The following is a 16,669-nucleotide window of genomic DNA, read 5'->3' as shown; positions in this document are numbered from 1 at the left end:
CACCTCCAATGACCATTAGAGCAAATGTAGCTCTTGGCACTTGTGTGATGGCTTTGTTTTTCATACTCAGAGGTTGCCACCTCATTGGTACCTGTTATTAAAAAAGCAAACTGATGTCATTTTTTCTAGATTTCCCACAGCCGAGTCTGTCCGGTGCTGCTGCGATTAAAATAGATGTGGCATTCATTGTACTTTATTTGTGTTGCATCAGGCCCGGTAGAACTGCAGGGGAGAATATTTTAGAGTCAGTTCAATAACATCAGTATTTACACCCTGCTTTTTATGAGGCTGCTATTCACTCTCTAATTTACAGCTCTGATTGGGCGGAAGTTAAAATGTCAACTTTTGCTGGAGTTTTTCCCAAATGTCACTCTGATCCGGTGATGAGAACACAGAGACTCATTGTGTTTCAAAATTCTCCAGCGTGTCTCATCCGTGGAGCTCAAGGTTGCCGACTTTGGCCTCACAGTTTCAGAGAAGTTACCGACTACTATGTGTTTAAAGTTTCTTTCAAGCTTCATTGTTTAGGAGTTTATTAGTGTATAACTTGTGGACTGCAGAGAACTTTCAGCACTACATCCTATATTTATGCCTGACCAGTTTTCCACAGAGATAAAGAAAACAGAAGTGAGAAATCCTTAGTAGAAACCATGACTGGAAAGTAATGTATGTCAACAGAGCTTCCATTACTTAATGAGCTTAAATTTATGTGCACTCTCACAAAATGATGTATAACAACTCGGTTGTGCTATTATTCCACAATGTACAAAACCAGACTTTCTTAAAACAAACAAACAGAGGAACCCTGGGCCTTTTTGCTTTGAGCCAACAGCCCTAACTGCTGTGTATTTAATGATATGTATTTGATGATTTTCATTCAACATTTAACTGAAATAAACAGTAAAACCTTGAAATCTCAGAATTAAATTAACATGTTATCTAATTACTTTTTATGTCATGATATTGTACCTTTAGGATTTAGGAGAAATTTAACAAATATCTACTTATATACTTCTTTGGCCCTCAGAAGTCACGATTATTAACAACGCAGTGGGTACATGTGTGTGGATGACCCGGAGGGTGTAAAATGGACCTTTAATGTACTCTTGCCTCTGAGCTCTATTGAGTTTCAGTCCCAGTGCATTAAGAGTGAAACTTACACATTCACGTGATTTGCTGTATGACTAGCTTCATGATTTTTACATTCTAATTCTAAAAGTGATATTAATGCTTAATGCATGAGATGAGCTAAACTGCCTCAGGGGAAGCTGGTCAAAGGGTGCTGTGAACTCAAAGGTGTCTGAGGGTGTTGTAAAGGGGAAGCAGTGTAATGGTTGCACCAAATATGTGGCTTCCTGTGTTGCACCTGTTGCTCAGCACATACAGAAGTAAATATCACAGCGGTTTAATACCTGTGAGTAGTACTAATGTCAGGCCCGAAAGATGAATAACACCGTGTTTTATGTTTTCAGGGGGCGTTTAATGTCACTTCTGAGGTTTCTCCGAATGTATTTGTGGTCTGTGTTAAGCATTTTTCATTGATTGAAATGTCATATCAGGATGTGTACGATCATCCGAACAGACGAGGCGTATGCTGTGGTGTGGGAAAGCTTCATGCTGCCTTTGATTTGGTGGGAAGTGGCACCACCGTGTGGCCAGTCAGCGGCTCAACGTGCAAATAAAAAGTACATTAGGATGGTTTACAATACTCTTTATTAAACGTCTATATGCAGAATTCAACAACCAAAATAGAATACTCAATTACATAAATTACAGAAGCAGATAACAGTGAAAAGGAACATAATTATTCCAATGACTTTCACAGTTTACATTCATGTCGGCCTAAAAATTCAAAAACAACTCAGAACCAGCTGGCATGTTTAAAACTGTTCAGGTTGGACTGATGCAGTATACGATTGTTTGACCTTTATTTACTATGAAGATGTGGCCTATTAAGAGTACGAGGTGTCAGTTAGTAAAGTCTATATTAAAACCTGCATATGGAGTTTTTTTTCTTTATTGTAGTGTTCCATGTTAGCCACAGAGTCTTTAATAATTGTAGACCATGATCAAATTCCTGCAGTATTTTTTTAAATATTGTGAGAGTTAAAGGGGACCCATTCCTTTTCCTTTTATATATATTTATATTACTTAAACATGTTAAACAGTACCAGTGTTTAAAAAATGTTTTAAAAAATGAGGTCAGCATATGTACAGGTATTCCGTATATTAAATTATATGTATGACGTCATATAAGGCAGTAATTCCTAATATGACCATATCAGGAGTGACAGAGGGAATCTAGGAGAGAAATTTCACTTCCTATCGCTGTACAAAAACTGTCTGCAGTTCAGATGGTGGTGCAGCAGAGGGCGCTCACAAACTACTTATTATTGAACAGAAGTGAATGGCTAAAACAAATAATTTACAAAATAAAAAAAAACAACCATTATTTAAAATCGTGAGTCCAAGGTTAAAAATATACATCTGGAAATGAGCAGAATATTTCCACTTTAAATATCTGGCTCAAAAATCCAGTTTGCTTTTATTTTAACAGATTTATTTAGGGCCACAACTAACATACCAGTCCAACCAGACCACCAGTTCTATTGAAGCTCGATGACACCCCAGTAGGTATGGTCATTTAGAATTTCACCTGTTATATTTATGCTGACCCTGTCCCACGGTCTAAGTTTGACAATCTTGGCCAACCACACTGAGTTCTCTGTTGAGGCCGGGTAGATGCCCTCAGCCAGTTTCTTAGTTTTGTTATCATGAAAGCCAGTTCTTTCCACAAGCACACGTCTCTCCTGCCTTAATTCTTCCCTGAAGGTCACCTGGGCGTAAAAGAAGTAGCTCCCGTTTTTCTGGACGGTGATGGACTTTCCACCCAGGGTAAGGGACTCTTTCCCCCCAAGATCTGTAGGAAATATGGAGAACTTTTCTTTAATCACTCAGTTACTTTAAATTCATTTTTAAAAATAAATTTGTAAACTTTTTTCTTCTTGTTGTTTTGTGTAATCTACCTAAATGTTCACGTCAGGTGTGATTTGAGGCCGCAGGGGAAGGGTGGATCAAGTGAGTTAACGTATACATCATTATACTTCTCAGTATGTGGGGGAGAGGATAAGGGGCACCATAAAAGTAAGTACAGTTCAGAAACTTTTGCACGTGATGTCCAGTTCAGTGGATGTACCACTGCGCTTCATATCTGATATTTTTGATGGTAGAACTGCAGCTGAGAACAGGTTCAGCAGCATCGATAAATACTGCATCATTGTTAATTACTCTCTAATTTACATCTTTGATTAGGCAGACAGGAAAATGTCAACTTTTGCTGGAGTTTCTTCCAAATGTCACTCAGATCCGGTGATGAGAACACAGAGACTCATCGAATTTCAAAACCTCAAAGCTGTTGACTCAGGCCTCACAGTGGAGTAGTTTCTCACTGTATGTGGGGAAGTTTTCTTTGAAGCTTTGAAGGTTAATTATAGCTTGTGGACTGCAGTGAAATATCTCAGATTAACATCTAATCTTCTGTGCTTGACCGGTTTTCCACAGAGGGAAACAGAACAGAAGACGGTGGCGAGCTGGGTTAACCTTTGTTTTTGAAATCCCTTCAACAAGTTTGCAATGCGTAAAAACACTTTTGAATCTGTAGTCTGTGTATTTTGATATATTCATGTTTCATTAAGAGTTTTTAAATCTAATTTACAGAATTTTTAAATGTGAAATACAGAATGACATCTGACAGTAAATCAGTATAAGCGTTATTACAGTAAATGAATGCTGGTTTTTCCACTTTAAACACATTTTCTTTGAGCGTACAGAAATGAATCGGGTGTAGGAATAATAATAACTCAACAAAACCATTAATAAATGAATATTTTAGCGCTTGATATTGACAAGCTGAATGCCGGTGCGTGTGCAACACATGCTTTATTAATCTGTCAAGTGAAGTGAAGAAAACCACATGAAAGAGGAAATGGAGGAAACTCTCCTACTGACTTGTTTTTTTAAATAAATATCAAAAAGTGTCTTTTTTTCTTGAATTTCCTGAAAGGAAATACTTCTTCCTCTCTGCTTTAGATCAGTGGGTCCCATAATCACAGCTGAATAAATACACCAGGTAAACAAAGTTGATCTTCCAATTAGTGTCTAATTTTCCTGCAGCATGTCCCCTGACGAACTTGTGAAATCTGCTGCTGTGGGCTGTAATTATACATTAAGTCGGTGCAGCCCACATTACAGCGCTGCTTCAGGTTTCTTGTGGTTTTAGAAACCCACTTCACACAGGAAAACTGCTGCATAGTGGGAGGAAAACAGTACATGAGACTGGAAACATAATGAGGCTGCATGGCTCTGTGTTTCTCAACGGTTTAACCCGTGCAGAGGATTTCTTTGTGGATGTGGTGAACTTTTAAAACGTAGATGTAATAGTTATTGGTCAGCAGGATAAGTATGATAACTTTTATCTCTTCAATACTACAAAATAAACCTTTTAGTTTTAATCTGTTCTACCGTTGGCATTAAAAAAATACCTTCTCCAAATGTAGCCAGTAACTTCTCCACAGCTATAAGAGCAAAGTGAATTATAATGGGAACTGTGGGACAGAAAATCAAATATAATATGTCTCTTTGTGCCGTCACCAGACCACAGTGGGATCTGAAAAAAAAACTCCAGCACAAAGTAACATCTTCACTTCTGCCTGTTGTCAAAACTATGAACTAAAGAGCACATTAACCTTACAACTAAATGTGTCACAATATACCTGTACTGATGACATCTCAAATGTCAAATAGATAAATGAAATAATCAGTCCAACCTAGCATTTTGTAGATGGTCACACTGCATATTAATGCTATGTTGAAAGAGAAGAAGAAAACCGCTCACAGCTCACAAAATAATGTTGATGCAACTGACAAAGAGATGGCGTTGAGAAAACAAGGCGTCTTTAAAGTCGCATCTCTGTTCCAAGCTTTGCACAACTTCACAGCAGGATCCGAAAATGACCAGATTCCCAATGCCGTTCCTGTGTTTGGCTTCTTTCCTCCTCACCCACACCAGAGCTGGTGTATTCCTGAGTAAGTGGTTTTAATAACAGATATGGCCTGTACTTGCTGTAAAGGGATTCATATTAAACTGTTAACGTGGTAACAAATGAAGACACTATGGAGGGGAAATAAATCTCATTGTATATTTTATTCTATTTTTATTCTACTGTATATAGTATTTTATTTTATTCTATTCTGTACAGTTGTGTACTGTATTTATTCTTATTTTATTTTATTCTAATTTTTGCTTCATAACTCTTGTACTGTCCACTTCCTGCTGTGACAAAACAAATTTCCCACATGTGGGACTAATAAAGGTTATCTTATCTTATCTTATCTTATCTTAAACTTGTACCTGCGGTGTATTAAAAAAGGAAATAATAATAAACCCATTTAAGGCTGTGACTGTCAGACTGGTTAACTGAAACATGACATCAGCTTTTATCACCCATCCACTTTAGATTAGAGATAAAACAAAGAGAAACACAGCAGCATATCAGTTTCTTGTCTAAGTTCTAAGTATTTGAGAACATGTGCCTTCATATAGAATTTGTAGAAAGTTGTACCTTTTTTTCTTTTAGGCCTGTTATCTTTCACAGATTGGTTAAAATATTCAAATTAGGTATTATTTTGTTATTTACTTGTTTGTTCACACTCCTCCCCCTCAACCCGCCGTGTCCTCGTGCGCCTCACTTGAAGGCTGCCCACGTTTTTCAGAATGACTTTCAGCTGCTACTGACATGTCTGAGCTTGTTGCATTTAGCATCTGTAGGCGTCCGGTTTAACAGTAATTTTTATGCATGGCAGGCATCATCGTGATACGAGATCAGTAACAAGTGAGAGTCGTCTCTTTGGATGTGTAGCAGAGTTAAGTTTTGTCTGTGTGATCGTTAAAAGTTGGTGTAAAAAGACAGTAAGAACGAGGGATACGGTTTTCTCATGAAACTCATGATTATCAGAGCATGCCAACTTCCCACATGAAAAGATGTGAGCTCACCTACAGACAGACGTCCATTACGCTGGTGCAGCTGGATGAATGAGTGAGAGCTTCCTGAAAGCAACATAATTTAAAGGGTTATAACATTTTCACTCTTACGATTATGTGATTATCCATGATAAATGTGACAAATGATATTTACCTGACTTTAAAGGTTCCTGAATCTGCCTTTGTATGGGACCTGAATGAGTTGAGTTGATGGTCTCTGGTGTAGGGACTCCAACCTTGAGCAAAAATCAGAACATGCTCAACATGTGTGCCGTAAACCTCCTTTCTTTAAGAAGGCCACCATATGGCGATAGTTGTGGTTGCAAAAAGACTTCAAGTTCTATAGAAATCTGTGATCTGACCTCATAAGTTACTCCTCAGTTTGTGAGCTCCGTCGCTCATTTTGGTATGCTTGTTGGCTAACAATGTGTCAGTCATCCGCTGTTAGGCACTGAACAAGCGGCTTCACAGTGAGACCCAGCCTTCCTGGTCATATCTGACTTATTTGTAACCAATATGGTGAAAAAACTCATCAGGTTTCAAAACTCAAGACTTCTGAATCTAATAGATGACATCACTGCAGCCATATCCATCTTTTGTACTGTCCCTGGCTGTTTGTCTTTTAATGTTTTTCAAGTACTCACATTTCCCTTTAGCCTTTACCTTTTCCACTATTGTAAATAAGGATGTGCTCTTGCGGTACAAACTGGAATAAAAGGAAATTACAGCCTGATGCATCTTCAGTCAATATCTCGCACCAAGGTTTTGAACATGAAGTCATAGGAATTGTTTTTCTTCATGCACGATGAATAGTCCACTTAAGGAAATCCCAGAAAAAATTCACAGAGTTCACAGAATTGGGGAATGACTACAATCAAAGTATTATAAATGGTGAAAGATGTACCCATGAGGAAGGGTACATCTTTCACCGTCTTCTAATGCTGTGATTGCAGTCATTCCCCAATACTCTGTATGTTGTTCTCATGGCCATGGATAGGTGGCCATGGCAACCTGCATTTTAATGGTAGTACTGGTTATTATGAAAATGTACTGTTTAAAGTTTGGGGAAACCTGCAGTCAGCTGAGACTGAAGAAGTCACTTGGATGAGTGACGAAACGTTTCTGCCCCAACCCTGATAAGGATAAGTGTAAGAGAATGGATGGATGGATGGATGGATGGATGGATGGATGGATGGATGGATGGATGGATGGATGGATGGATGGATGCACATAGAGAAATTCTCAGTTTCAGTCTGCAACAGCTCCACTTCTATAAAGGCACCATTTTTATAGTTGCCATGTTTAACAGACACTGGAGAGACTTTTGAAACACAATGAGTTTCTGTGTTCCCATGAGAGTGTTATCTGACAAAATCATCAAAGATGAACGTTTTCACTTCCACCTAGAAACAAAGAGTGACTAAAGGCCCTGTAATTATGAGTCAGATGTTGTTGGCCTTATTTTCTAATTCTGGGGATGTTTTTTAGAAGAAAAAAAAACAAAACAAATTAAAAGAACCCAAGAGCTTAAGGCATTAGTGTTCTTCCTTTTGTTGAGCAAGCAAGAGGAAGGTGCTGTAACTCATGGTGTTGCTGCCATCTAGAGGCACAAACTGGGTATCTGGAGCTGATTAATGTCTATGAATAAACTGATAAGGGTAGAAATTAATGTGGGGCTCATTTTATTTACTTTACTGTTGTAAATATGGTATTTACACAAATTACAAGCAGCACAAGCATGTGCTTTTACAAGCACATTCTTCATGCAAACTAAGATATGCAAAATAAGATATAGCCCTGCTAGCAGTCAACATAAATCTCAGTGAAATCTCTGTTTGTGGCAGGCATACTGACCTCCGCTGGCTTCTGATTCATTGTAGCGAGATGTACAGCCATAATCACCATGGCCACGGTGAGGAGACTGCACCAAGCCTGCAGCAGCTGGTGCCTGTAAGACGACCTTGGCTTCTCCTCCATTCTGTCAGACAAGTACGCACAAAACTATTTAACAAATCGGCCTTTCATGTGAGAGAATGACTTTAATTACTATATCTTCTGGCATAAGTTAACACCAGTTGCTCAAGATTTCGACTGCTCTAAATATTCTGTTCCACAAGTTTCTTTCTTCATCTCTTGGCTCTGTCATTGAGGCCTTAAAGGTGGAGGAGCATGCAGAGCTCCACTGTGGCCCAGGACCCTCAAATAAAAGAAATTCAAGACTTCCATTTCCTAGTTAAATCAACATTTAGCTCAAAAATGACCTTTTTACTTTAATTACAAAGTTTTCTTGATATCATATTGGCATCTTTTAAATGTTAATATATAAGAAGGATTATTTTGAACAGTGAATCATGCAAAGCCACTCTAGTAGACACTGAGAACAAATATACCATTGTTAAAGCTCCAAGAAAGTTTTATTACCTAGTATTCAAGAATATATCCTCTTATTTGTGATGTCATGACCTCTTTGATTTTAAATTGAGACCCTTTAGGGTGGGTGGGTGGTGGTGGGGGGTCACTTGAGCAACTATCGCAGTATATTTCTGCAGAAAGAGCACATTTTTTCTCCAGCGTGCTTCACCTATTGTGCTTTTGTGACTTGTACACCTCCACCTCTTCCATTAGGGCAGAGTGCAAAGTCAGACAGTGAGATGAGTTGCAAGTAAGTTCTCACTTTCGCTGTCTTATGAAATGACAACTTTCTAAGAGAAGTCACTGAATTCTTGCCCTGATGAAGTCAATGTGCCATGTTAACATGACTCAAAGAAGAACTGTCCTCAATAATCCTGTGACCACAAGCACACACAGTTAAACCAGACCCCACAGAAATCATTTACATGGCTCCTAGAATGGCTGCTTTGCACTTACCGTGTTATGGTTAACCTAACCATGCTGCTGCTTGTCTGGGATTTTACCTCAGTGGGAGTTTTTTTGTCCTGTACACAGGGTTTCTATGGTTCAACATTTTGTGGTCTGCTTGTTTATTTGTAATGACATAGACTGAAACCACTCAATGATTGCAAAAAACGCCACTGACCCTGAACTGTGTGACAAATGAAGTCCAAAGCACATTGCTATGGTTTAATTTACATTCCAGTGAGGATGCACAGCAGGCTTCACATAGTTGGACTTATGACTGGGTTAGACAGTAAAAATACTGGTTCAACCACTCAGTCTGCAATTCGCTCACGATTTTGTCTCTTTAATCTGAATTCTAAAATCTATATGAATGGCAATTCATTTTCTGAGGGCAATTAGTCAAAAAGCCAATATGAGTATCATTAAATCAGTACAAAATCCGAAAAATATACAAAGGGACATATTATTGGAATCTTTACATTACTACACTCTACACAGTAATGTGTGAAAGCTTAAAAATCTCATCCCCGAACACGCTTTCCCTTTTCTGTAAAAACCTTCTATATTCTGTCATATAAGCATCACAGCGGCAGCACTGACCTCAACCACAGACCTCTGAATGAAAACATTCAAAAGCCAAATATTCACAAAGAAATCACAGGAATTTAAGACAATATCTACAATAGGATCTAAATCAATCTTGACTCACCTAGTGTGTGTTGCACTCTCAGTGTCCAAATTGATGTGGTGCTTGTCTCTCAAAGACATGTCAGGTTGTCAGGGTTTTCCCTGTTACATGAGCTTGTAGTGAAGATTAGATGGAGTTTTTTTTTCTTTTTATAGAGTAGTTTGAGAGATGGGAGGAAGGAGGCTGTGGTGTAGGTGTTGGGGCGGTGAACAACACAGAGCTACAAACCAGCACATACAGCCTGGTGTGAAACTGAATAAAACCTAAAAACTAAAATTACATGCAGTTTCATGCATTTCCAATGCACAATGATTTTAGAGTAAGAGAAACATATATTTACAAAACAGCCGAGTAAAAAGGTGCAAAATGCCGTAAAAGATGTAAAGATAAGCGTCGTTTCAGTGGTGCGGCCCCTCGCTGACACATTCATGTGTTGTGGGTGGTTTGTGATTTCCCACGTTTATAGGTCAAAGTCACCCTTTTTCTAACACCCAAACAAATGACAGGGGCTTTTTTTTTCCTTCTTGACTGACCTGATGTGTGATGAGGAAATACAGTGCATGTGTAATACAGCACGCTATACAGGTTCCCTGTTGATGAGTTGCCGCCGCGTTGTGTCACTCTGCAGAATCTATTTTAATCACAACTAACCAGCTTGAATGTACCCTGAATTTAGATCTAAGGCTATTCAGGAGGCGAGAGTGAGAGTTTTTCATGTATTTATAATTGCAGCTTGTAAATAAAAGCGTGGGAAATATATCGCTGCATCGGGTCCATTCGGTGGCTCATGTGTCAAAGATAACTGCAGGCATTTTTTTTTTTACGTTTTCCTGTATGTTGCACAAAGAATCGATTGCTCAGGCCTCAAACTTTCACTTTGATACAGCTAATCACATGACTCTGAGCCTGTTGCTCATTATGCTGCTACAGCCTCTCAGTGCTGGGGGACTTCCCATGATGCACTGAGCACTTCTCTTCTGTTGCCTTCTTTTCACCCCCCCAGCATGAAATGCCATAACTGCATATTTTCATGAGACAGTTTTTTGTTTTCCCTGTGCTCCAGGTTACTTTTTGCTTTCTTTGTTGTTTGTGGTTTTTCTATGATCACTTTTTTCACTTCTCCTTCCTCATATTCCTTAACTAGTCATGGCACACAAATGCTTGTCCAAGAACTTCTGCTGGAGAGCTTGTCCAATTAAAGGGTATATTGGTATATTATTATATTATTGGTATATTATAAAAGGGGTATATTGTCTGGTCTTTTCTTTGTTATACAAGTATACAATATAAATCCACTTGAGATCAGTGTTGCTATATCAGTGAAACACAGTTGAATTTCCAGCTTCGTGTTTTCGTTCTTACTGTTACTTCTTTGTATGAGTTCAAAAGAATCCTTGTTTATCACATACTTGGCCTGGGCAGCTCATTTTCCATTTCAAATAACCATTTTAAACTCCTTCAGCCGCCTTTTAAGCCATTTTTTTCCATTTATTTCTGTAGCCATACTAAAGATATCATCTCTCATTGACAACATGAAGAGCCACATGTGTTTAGGTGAGTCTGAAGTCTGTGTTTTTGGCTGCCACCCAACTGCTTGGCCATTTAGACCAAGGACTTGGGTGGATTTTGAAACTTTTCTGACTGTTAGCAGTGTGTGCAGTTCTGTGGTCTCTTTTCTAGTTTTTTAAATGTCACTAATGGAGTGCCGCTATTTATGCTAATGACTTGGGACAAAATCTAAATCCATCCATTCATTTTTTACTCTTTATGATAGAATCATTTATTGTTGTGCTCACTCCAATTACAGCTAGCTTTGATAGTAACAGTAACAGCTGTGTCAGCTCAGACTAATTTTAAATGCACAAAAAACAAGGTCATGTTGTTCCTTATTTAAATAGTTTAAGGGTAGAATAATCTTTACTAGTCACATATTGACTACCAGTTAAAGAAACTTTAGCAGGTTAAAGAGGCTGAAGTTGTGGTTCATTTTCCAAAATTTATTGTGTTTCTCTTTCACTGGAAGGAAAAAGCTTGTTGCTAACACCACCTGTTGCTAACATTACCCCTCCTTGATTACAGTGATATCATCTACATGGACACCCCTGCTCATTCGATCCATCTGTTGGACTCGGTTTATCCCAGGGCATTAAGATTTCACGTGCTGACATTAAAAGACAAATGACACGAAATTGTTCTTGTTTTTGATATGATTGTGTAAACATTACACAATTTTAGCTAATTTATTGTTTTTTGTTGTTGCAATTTTAATATGTTTGTCTGAAACAGGTCTCTCTTGTAAGTGAGACCATGAGTCTCAGTGGGACTACCTGTATAAATAAAGGTTAAATAAAAAAAGGAAACAGACAGACTTCATTACTTGAAACATGTCAGTTTTTTTTAAAATAAAACAGCTCATTTTTATTGTAAGAACTCCCTTTTGTAATAGTATACATATAACAGGAAATAAGTGAAAGCATGTTTGGTTTTTTAAAAATCATTTTTCATTGTTGCAGTTTACTTGTGAACAAACATAAGAAAGCGGTGAGATGACACTAGCTTTAGTCAAGAATCTGTGCCACAACGTTTGCTTTCATTTATCGCTGTAGACTGGCACAGGCTGTGGAAAAACTGAGACATGAAGATGATTCATGATTTTTTTTTTCCAAAATGTACTGCTGTATACTAAAAGAAAACTAGGAGAACATTAAGATGTGTAATTTATAGATTATGATACTATAGTGTTCTGGTCCAGCCCAACAACTCATTATATTGGGCTGTAAAGTTGTCTTTTTTTAAAAAAATCTATTATTGTAGCTCATCTAGTGTCTCACACAACATTACCTCTTCTTCTTCTGCAGCTTAACCAAAGTTACTTTCTTTTTGGAGACCCAATGATGTTTGATGTTTTCAAAATTCATCCAAGGTTTCTCATTTTGTCTTTACATTTAGCTGCCTCAATTTTAGGATATTTAAAAGTTGCATATTTACAGGTCACTGGCAGTTCGGTGTTATTTCTTGCACTGATACCTGTGGATATTTTCCAAAGCAGTCTTTGCATAAACTGTTTTGTAAAACTATCCCAAGAGAAATCAAATAAGTACCACCCAAAGGTAGAGCCGCTTTGCAGTATCACTCCTGCACTGTTTCTTTGCAGTGGATGGGTACTTAAATGACTGACTACCTCAGGCTGCTGAAGTCCTTCTTTGGAATACATGTTGATTTGCATCCGATCAGGGAGGGACCTTTCAATGCATCCCTGTCTGATGCAGATTTTTCTCCCTCTCCATTTTATGCTTCTCCGGCTCACCACCAATGGCACCAACCAAGCCAGCCGAGAGGCAGAACTGCTAATCTCTGGGTCCTTCCCAAGTTCGCCTCATGGTTTGACACCTAAGAGGCAGCAAAGGAGAATCTTAGTCAGATGCTCAAACTAACTCAACCAGAGCTCCCTGAGCCCTCTCTAATGACAAATGTCCTCACCTTTCTCTAAGTGGGGAAGAGTTATATAACATGCCTTTTTGAGTTGTTTTAAGACCCAAGCCCTACATAGCAAAATGAGGCTTCCCTTACATTCCCCAATGTAAGAGTATTTTTAAATCTTTATTATTATTATTGTATGTCAGAGTTTTTAGGGAGACTCCGCTCTGCTCAGTGAGTTCCCCGATTTGAAAGTTATTAAAAATCTACTCGTACAGGTTGGTTTTTGTGTGTAGTTTTTGAATCTTTTTGAAGTTTTATCATTTCCCCTTTTTATATTACTCTCTCTAAGGCTGAGCTCAAACTCTTGTGGAAAGACTTTCCTTTGCACTGCTTATGTCAGTGATCTTCTTCTTCTCCTCTCTTGCTCTTGACGAAGGTGGCCACACTTTTCTCCTCCTCCTCCTCTCCCTTAGCTTCCCTGCTTAGCCTCTTGTGTCCTTGTCTAGTCTCGTGTTTTTTGTATTACTTTTCCCTGGAACACTCTCTCACAGCCTGTTCTCTAAAACCTAAAAGAGGAATTATGGATTTGATCAACTGGTCCCTGAATGCAATTGACACCCTTTTCTCAACGAGAAGTCTGGGCTCGGGTGAGCCTGAGTGCTGAAGATATCTACCTATTCGGAACCATGATAACAGGGTTCTTACTGATCGGAGCTGGCTTGGCCCTGGCTTATCGAAGAATTAAGGAAGCGGAACCGGCTGTTCAACCCCCCCAAGGCTGCCCGCTGGGATTGAAACGATGGGACGAGGCGTGAGTTTCTCAAAAATGGCTCATCGAGTGCAGCACGGATAAGATCTTGGAGAAGCTTACGGCTGCTGTGAATACTCAGAACAAGACCTCTGAGTGCAAACTGGATTACATCTGGAGGGGCTCGCTCGGAATAAGACCTCTGAGCGCAAATTGGATCACATCTTGGAGAAGTTCACTGCGGTCGTGAGTTCTCAGAATCGGCTCTTTGACCACAAGAATGACAACATCACGGAGCATAAGTTTGATAACATCATGGAGAAGCTCACGGCTCTCCAATAGGAGATTGAGAGACCAGTGTCGGACTGTTAGAACAGCTTTGAAATTCATATGAGTTGTTCGCACTAAAGTAAAAAAGCACCATCACTTCATGCGGAGACCCCTTTGGCTTCAGCTGCGGTCTCAAGGCTGGAGCTGAACAAAAACACCCTGATAACGACTGTGTTTAGACTGTTCTTCCCCTTCTATGCAAGGCCACCTGGGTTAGCTGGAAGACTGTTTACTTAGCCTGGCAGGGCGAAGGACACTGTCTCAGCTGAACTCTGGACACATACACACACATACACACACACGCACACAGACATATATACACATGCAGATGCACACTCATCCCCCCTCCCCCCTCCCCCCTCCAAACGCCTTTGACGCTTATTCCCTTCCGATGCTGACGGTGGATCAAGGAGACCAGCGCATAGGCTGCAGGCCCGGATGTACTGTCTACACTGGCTGTCTCTCACCCTTTACCCACCCCTGTTGCTTGTCATGTGTTTCTTTGGTGTATTAAGAGTTTTTTCATGTGCTATGTGCAGAGGTGTTTTTTTCTGTTCTCAAACTGATCTCCCTGTTGGAGCTCAGTCTGGGGGGAGTTATTTTTTTCTCCTTATCTTTCCTCATGTTGTGCTTTTCCATGTTATACCCCTCTGACCTGTCTTCCCCATGTGATGTTTGTGTAATGTATGTATGGTCGGAAGGGTAAGACGGCGCTGGCACGGCTGGCAGCCTTAACCCAATTTCCCCTCGGGATGAATAAAGTATGATCAATCAATCAATCAATCAATCAATCAATCAATTACTCTTACCACAGCTCGCGGCCATAAATGAGGGTTGGTAGTTTCTGTTCGTGTGCTCTGATGTTTCAGCCACTAAGGGTTTGAATTTGATAAGTTTCTATTACCATGATGAGCAAATATTCTGAAGTATTTTCAAATTTGCTCACTGAGAACATTCTTCATTTGCTTTACAGCAAAGTGTGGCTTCTATTGACAAACTGTCATGTTTGTGCTCTCTCAGACTTGGTTATGGAAAGATTCTGGTTTGCTAAAGAAAAAGTCAAAATCAAACCACTAACTGGTTCTGAACAAAGAAGTTTTGTAAGGGTAAGATGTTGTTTTCATAGAATCATATTTGAAGCATTTGAAGTGAAAATGCACTTATGAGGATGAGAATTGTCAGCATGAAAACAGTAGTGAAAGTCGCCTTTTGTGAAGACAGCAGTGAGAGATGAGAGCGAGAGGGTCTATTTCCATTTTACTTCACTGTTTTTGGTTTCATGTTCCATGGGACATCCCCAACCAACCAGTCTGTGTTCTCCTGGATTATCTAAATGTCACAAACTTTCTCCAACCTTATTTCAATTGAGAGCAAACACACACATACAGACACACCTACACATACAACATGAAAAAGAAAAGGTAGGATGTGGGCTACTGGGTGCTGTCCCCACTCAAAACAAGAAAACATTTTCACCACTGCTTCCTATTCACCTAGCCTGTAATAGTAAAATGGTAAAACTAACAGGTATGAGTCCTTCTTTCAAAATACCTCCACATTATTTCCCACCAACAGGTCAGTTAATATGTTCCAACACTACGCCACAAAAAAACAAACTCTTTCATCTAGGACAGTGGTTAACCTGTCAAAATTCAACCCTGGCATTTATGACATTTCACTCAGTTTAGTTGCTGTTTAGACTTCACACTTCTGTTTTTGCGGTCCCATAAACCATGAAATGCTACTCAATGCTACACACTGAGGTACATTAAGAAAAAAGAACTCTCAAGTACTTGTTCATACATGACATGCGTATATCAGCATATCATATTTCACAACAACCTGCTGGCGAATCTTGTGTCTCGTGTTTTTTGATGTCTGTGTGTCTGTCTGACTCATAGTGAAGTCACCTGAGGCTACCGGAATGAATCTCAGGGATTTGATTGAAGGTGGCTAATAGCTGGTGTCACAAGCCACTACAACAATGCTTCCAGTTTGATGGCCAGATTGGCAGATTTCGACACCAAGAAGGATGATTCACAAGAAGAAAACATTCAGTGCAGGTGCCATGATTGTTTTCTTTGAATTATCCTCCCAGGAGGGCACATTCCAGCAAATTCACCCTAAGGTCAGACAATGCAATGCTCAGTAAAATGGCAAAAATATGCAAGAGCCACTCTATCGGCCTGACATTGTTAGATGATCAAGTTCATGACATTATCTTTAGAAAAAGACTGAACAAGTATGGCTTGATTGCCCGGAGAAAGCTTCTTCTGTCTAAAAAACCATAGTGGTATATTTTAAGCTTGTAAAATTGCATCTGAACAAACCACAAGATTTCTAGAACAATGTCATTTGGACTGAAAAACCAAACATTTCCAAAATGAAAATGTTTGGTCATAAAGCATTGCTCCACATTTGGAGAAAACCAAACACAGGATCTCAGTAAACACTTCATACCAAATATATAGTACTGTGATGACTGGGTGATGATTTGGCCCACAGGATGGAGTCAGTTTACAGTCAAGCATGGACCTTAGTGTTATACCGCTAAATGTAAGACCATCTGTCTGACAAACAAAGC

The 16,669-nt window shown here is 39.2% G+C and overlaps 1 protein-coding gene across 3 annotated transcripts; it reads right to left on the bottom strand.

Annotated features, from left to right (window-relative positions):
• Nucleotides 1–1,695: 1,695 nt before the first annotated feature.
• On the bottom strand, nt 1,696–14,946 carry LOC120442574. Of its 3 annotated transcripts, XM_039619258.1 has the most exons (6): nt 14,895–14,946; nt 12,769–12,977; nt 7,895–8,018; nt 6,195–6,276; nt 6,053–6,106; nt 1,696–2,920 (listed from the first exon to the last, which is right to left on the bottom strand). In XM_039619258.1, the coding sequence occupies exons 3-6, from the start codon at nt 8,015–8,017 to the stop codon at nt 2,607–2,609; spliced, it is 573 nt and encodes a 190-aa protein (XP_039475192.1). In that variant the 5' UTR covers nt 8,018; nt 12,769–12,977; nt 14,895–14,946; the 3' UTR covers nt 1,696–2,606. The 3 variants fall into 3 exon arrangements, with proteins under 3 accessions (XP_039475192.1, XP_039475190.1, XP_039475191.1); XM_039619256.1 differs by lacking the exons at nt 12,769–12,977; nt 14,895–14,946 and adding an exon at nt 9,609–9,695; XM_039619257.1 differs by lacking the exons at nt 12,769–12,977; nt 14,895–14,946 and adding an exon at nt 8,909–9,062.
• Between the last annotated feature and the right edge of the window lie 1,723 nt (nt 14,947–16,669).

Source organism: Oreochromis aureus, linkage group 11, assembly GCF_013358895.1.
Source record: "Oreochromis aureus strain Israel breed Guangdong linkage group 11, ZZ_aureus, whole genome shotgun sequence".
Lineage (NCBI taxonomy): Eukaryota > Metazoa > Chordata > Actinopteri > Cichliformes > Cichlidae > Oreochromis > Oreochromis aureus.
The sequence above is the reverse complement of the archived record's forward strand: the minus strand, read 5'-3'. Positions and strand labels throughout refer to the sequence as shown.

Excerpts from the sequence above, each read along its gene's own strand:
- LOC120442574 (XM_039619256.1), bottom strand. The coding sequence starts at position 9,667 with ATGTCTTTGAGAGACAAGCACCACATCAATTTGGACACTGAGAGTGCA. Across the intron at positions 8,019-9,608 it reads GAGAGTGCAACACACACTAG|AATGGAGGAGAAGCCAAGGT; the intron begins GTGAGTCAAGAT and ends CTTGTCTGACAG. Across the intron at positions 2,921-6,052 it reads TAATGGACGTCTGTCTGTAG|ATCTTGGGGGGAAAGAGTCC; the intron begins GTGAGCTCACAT and ends TATTTCCTACAG.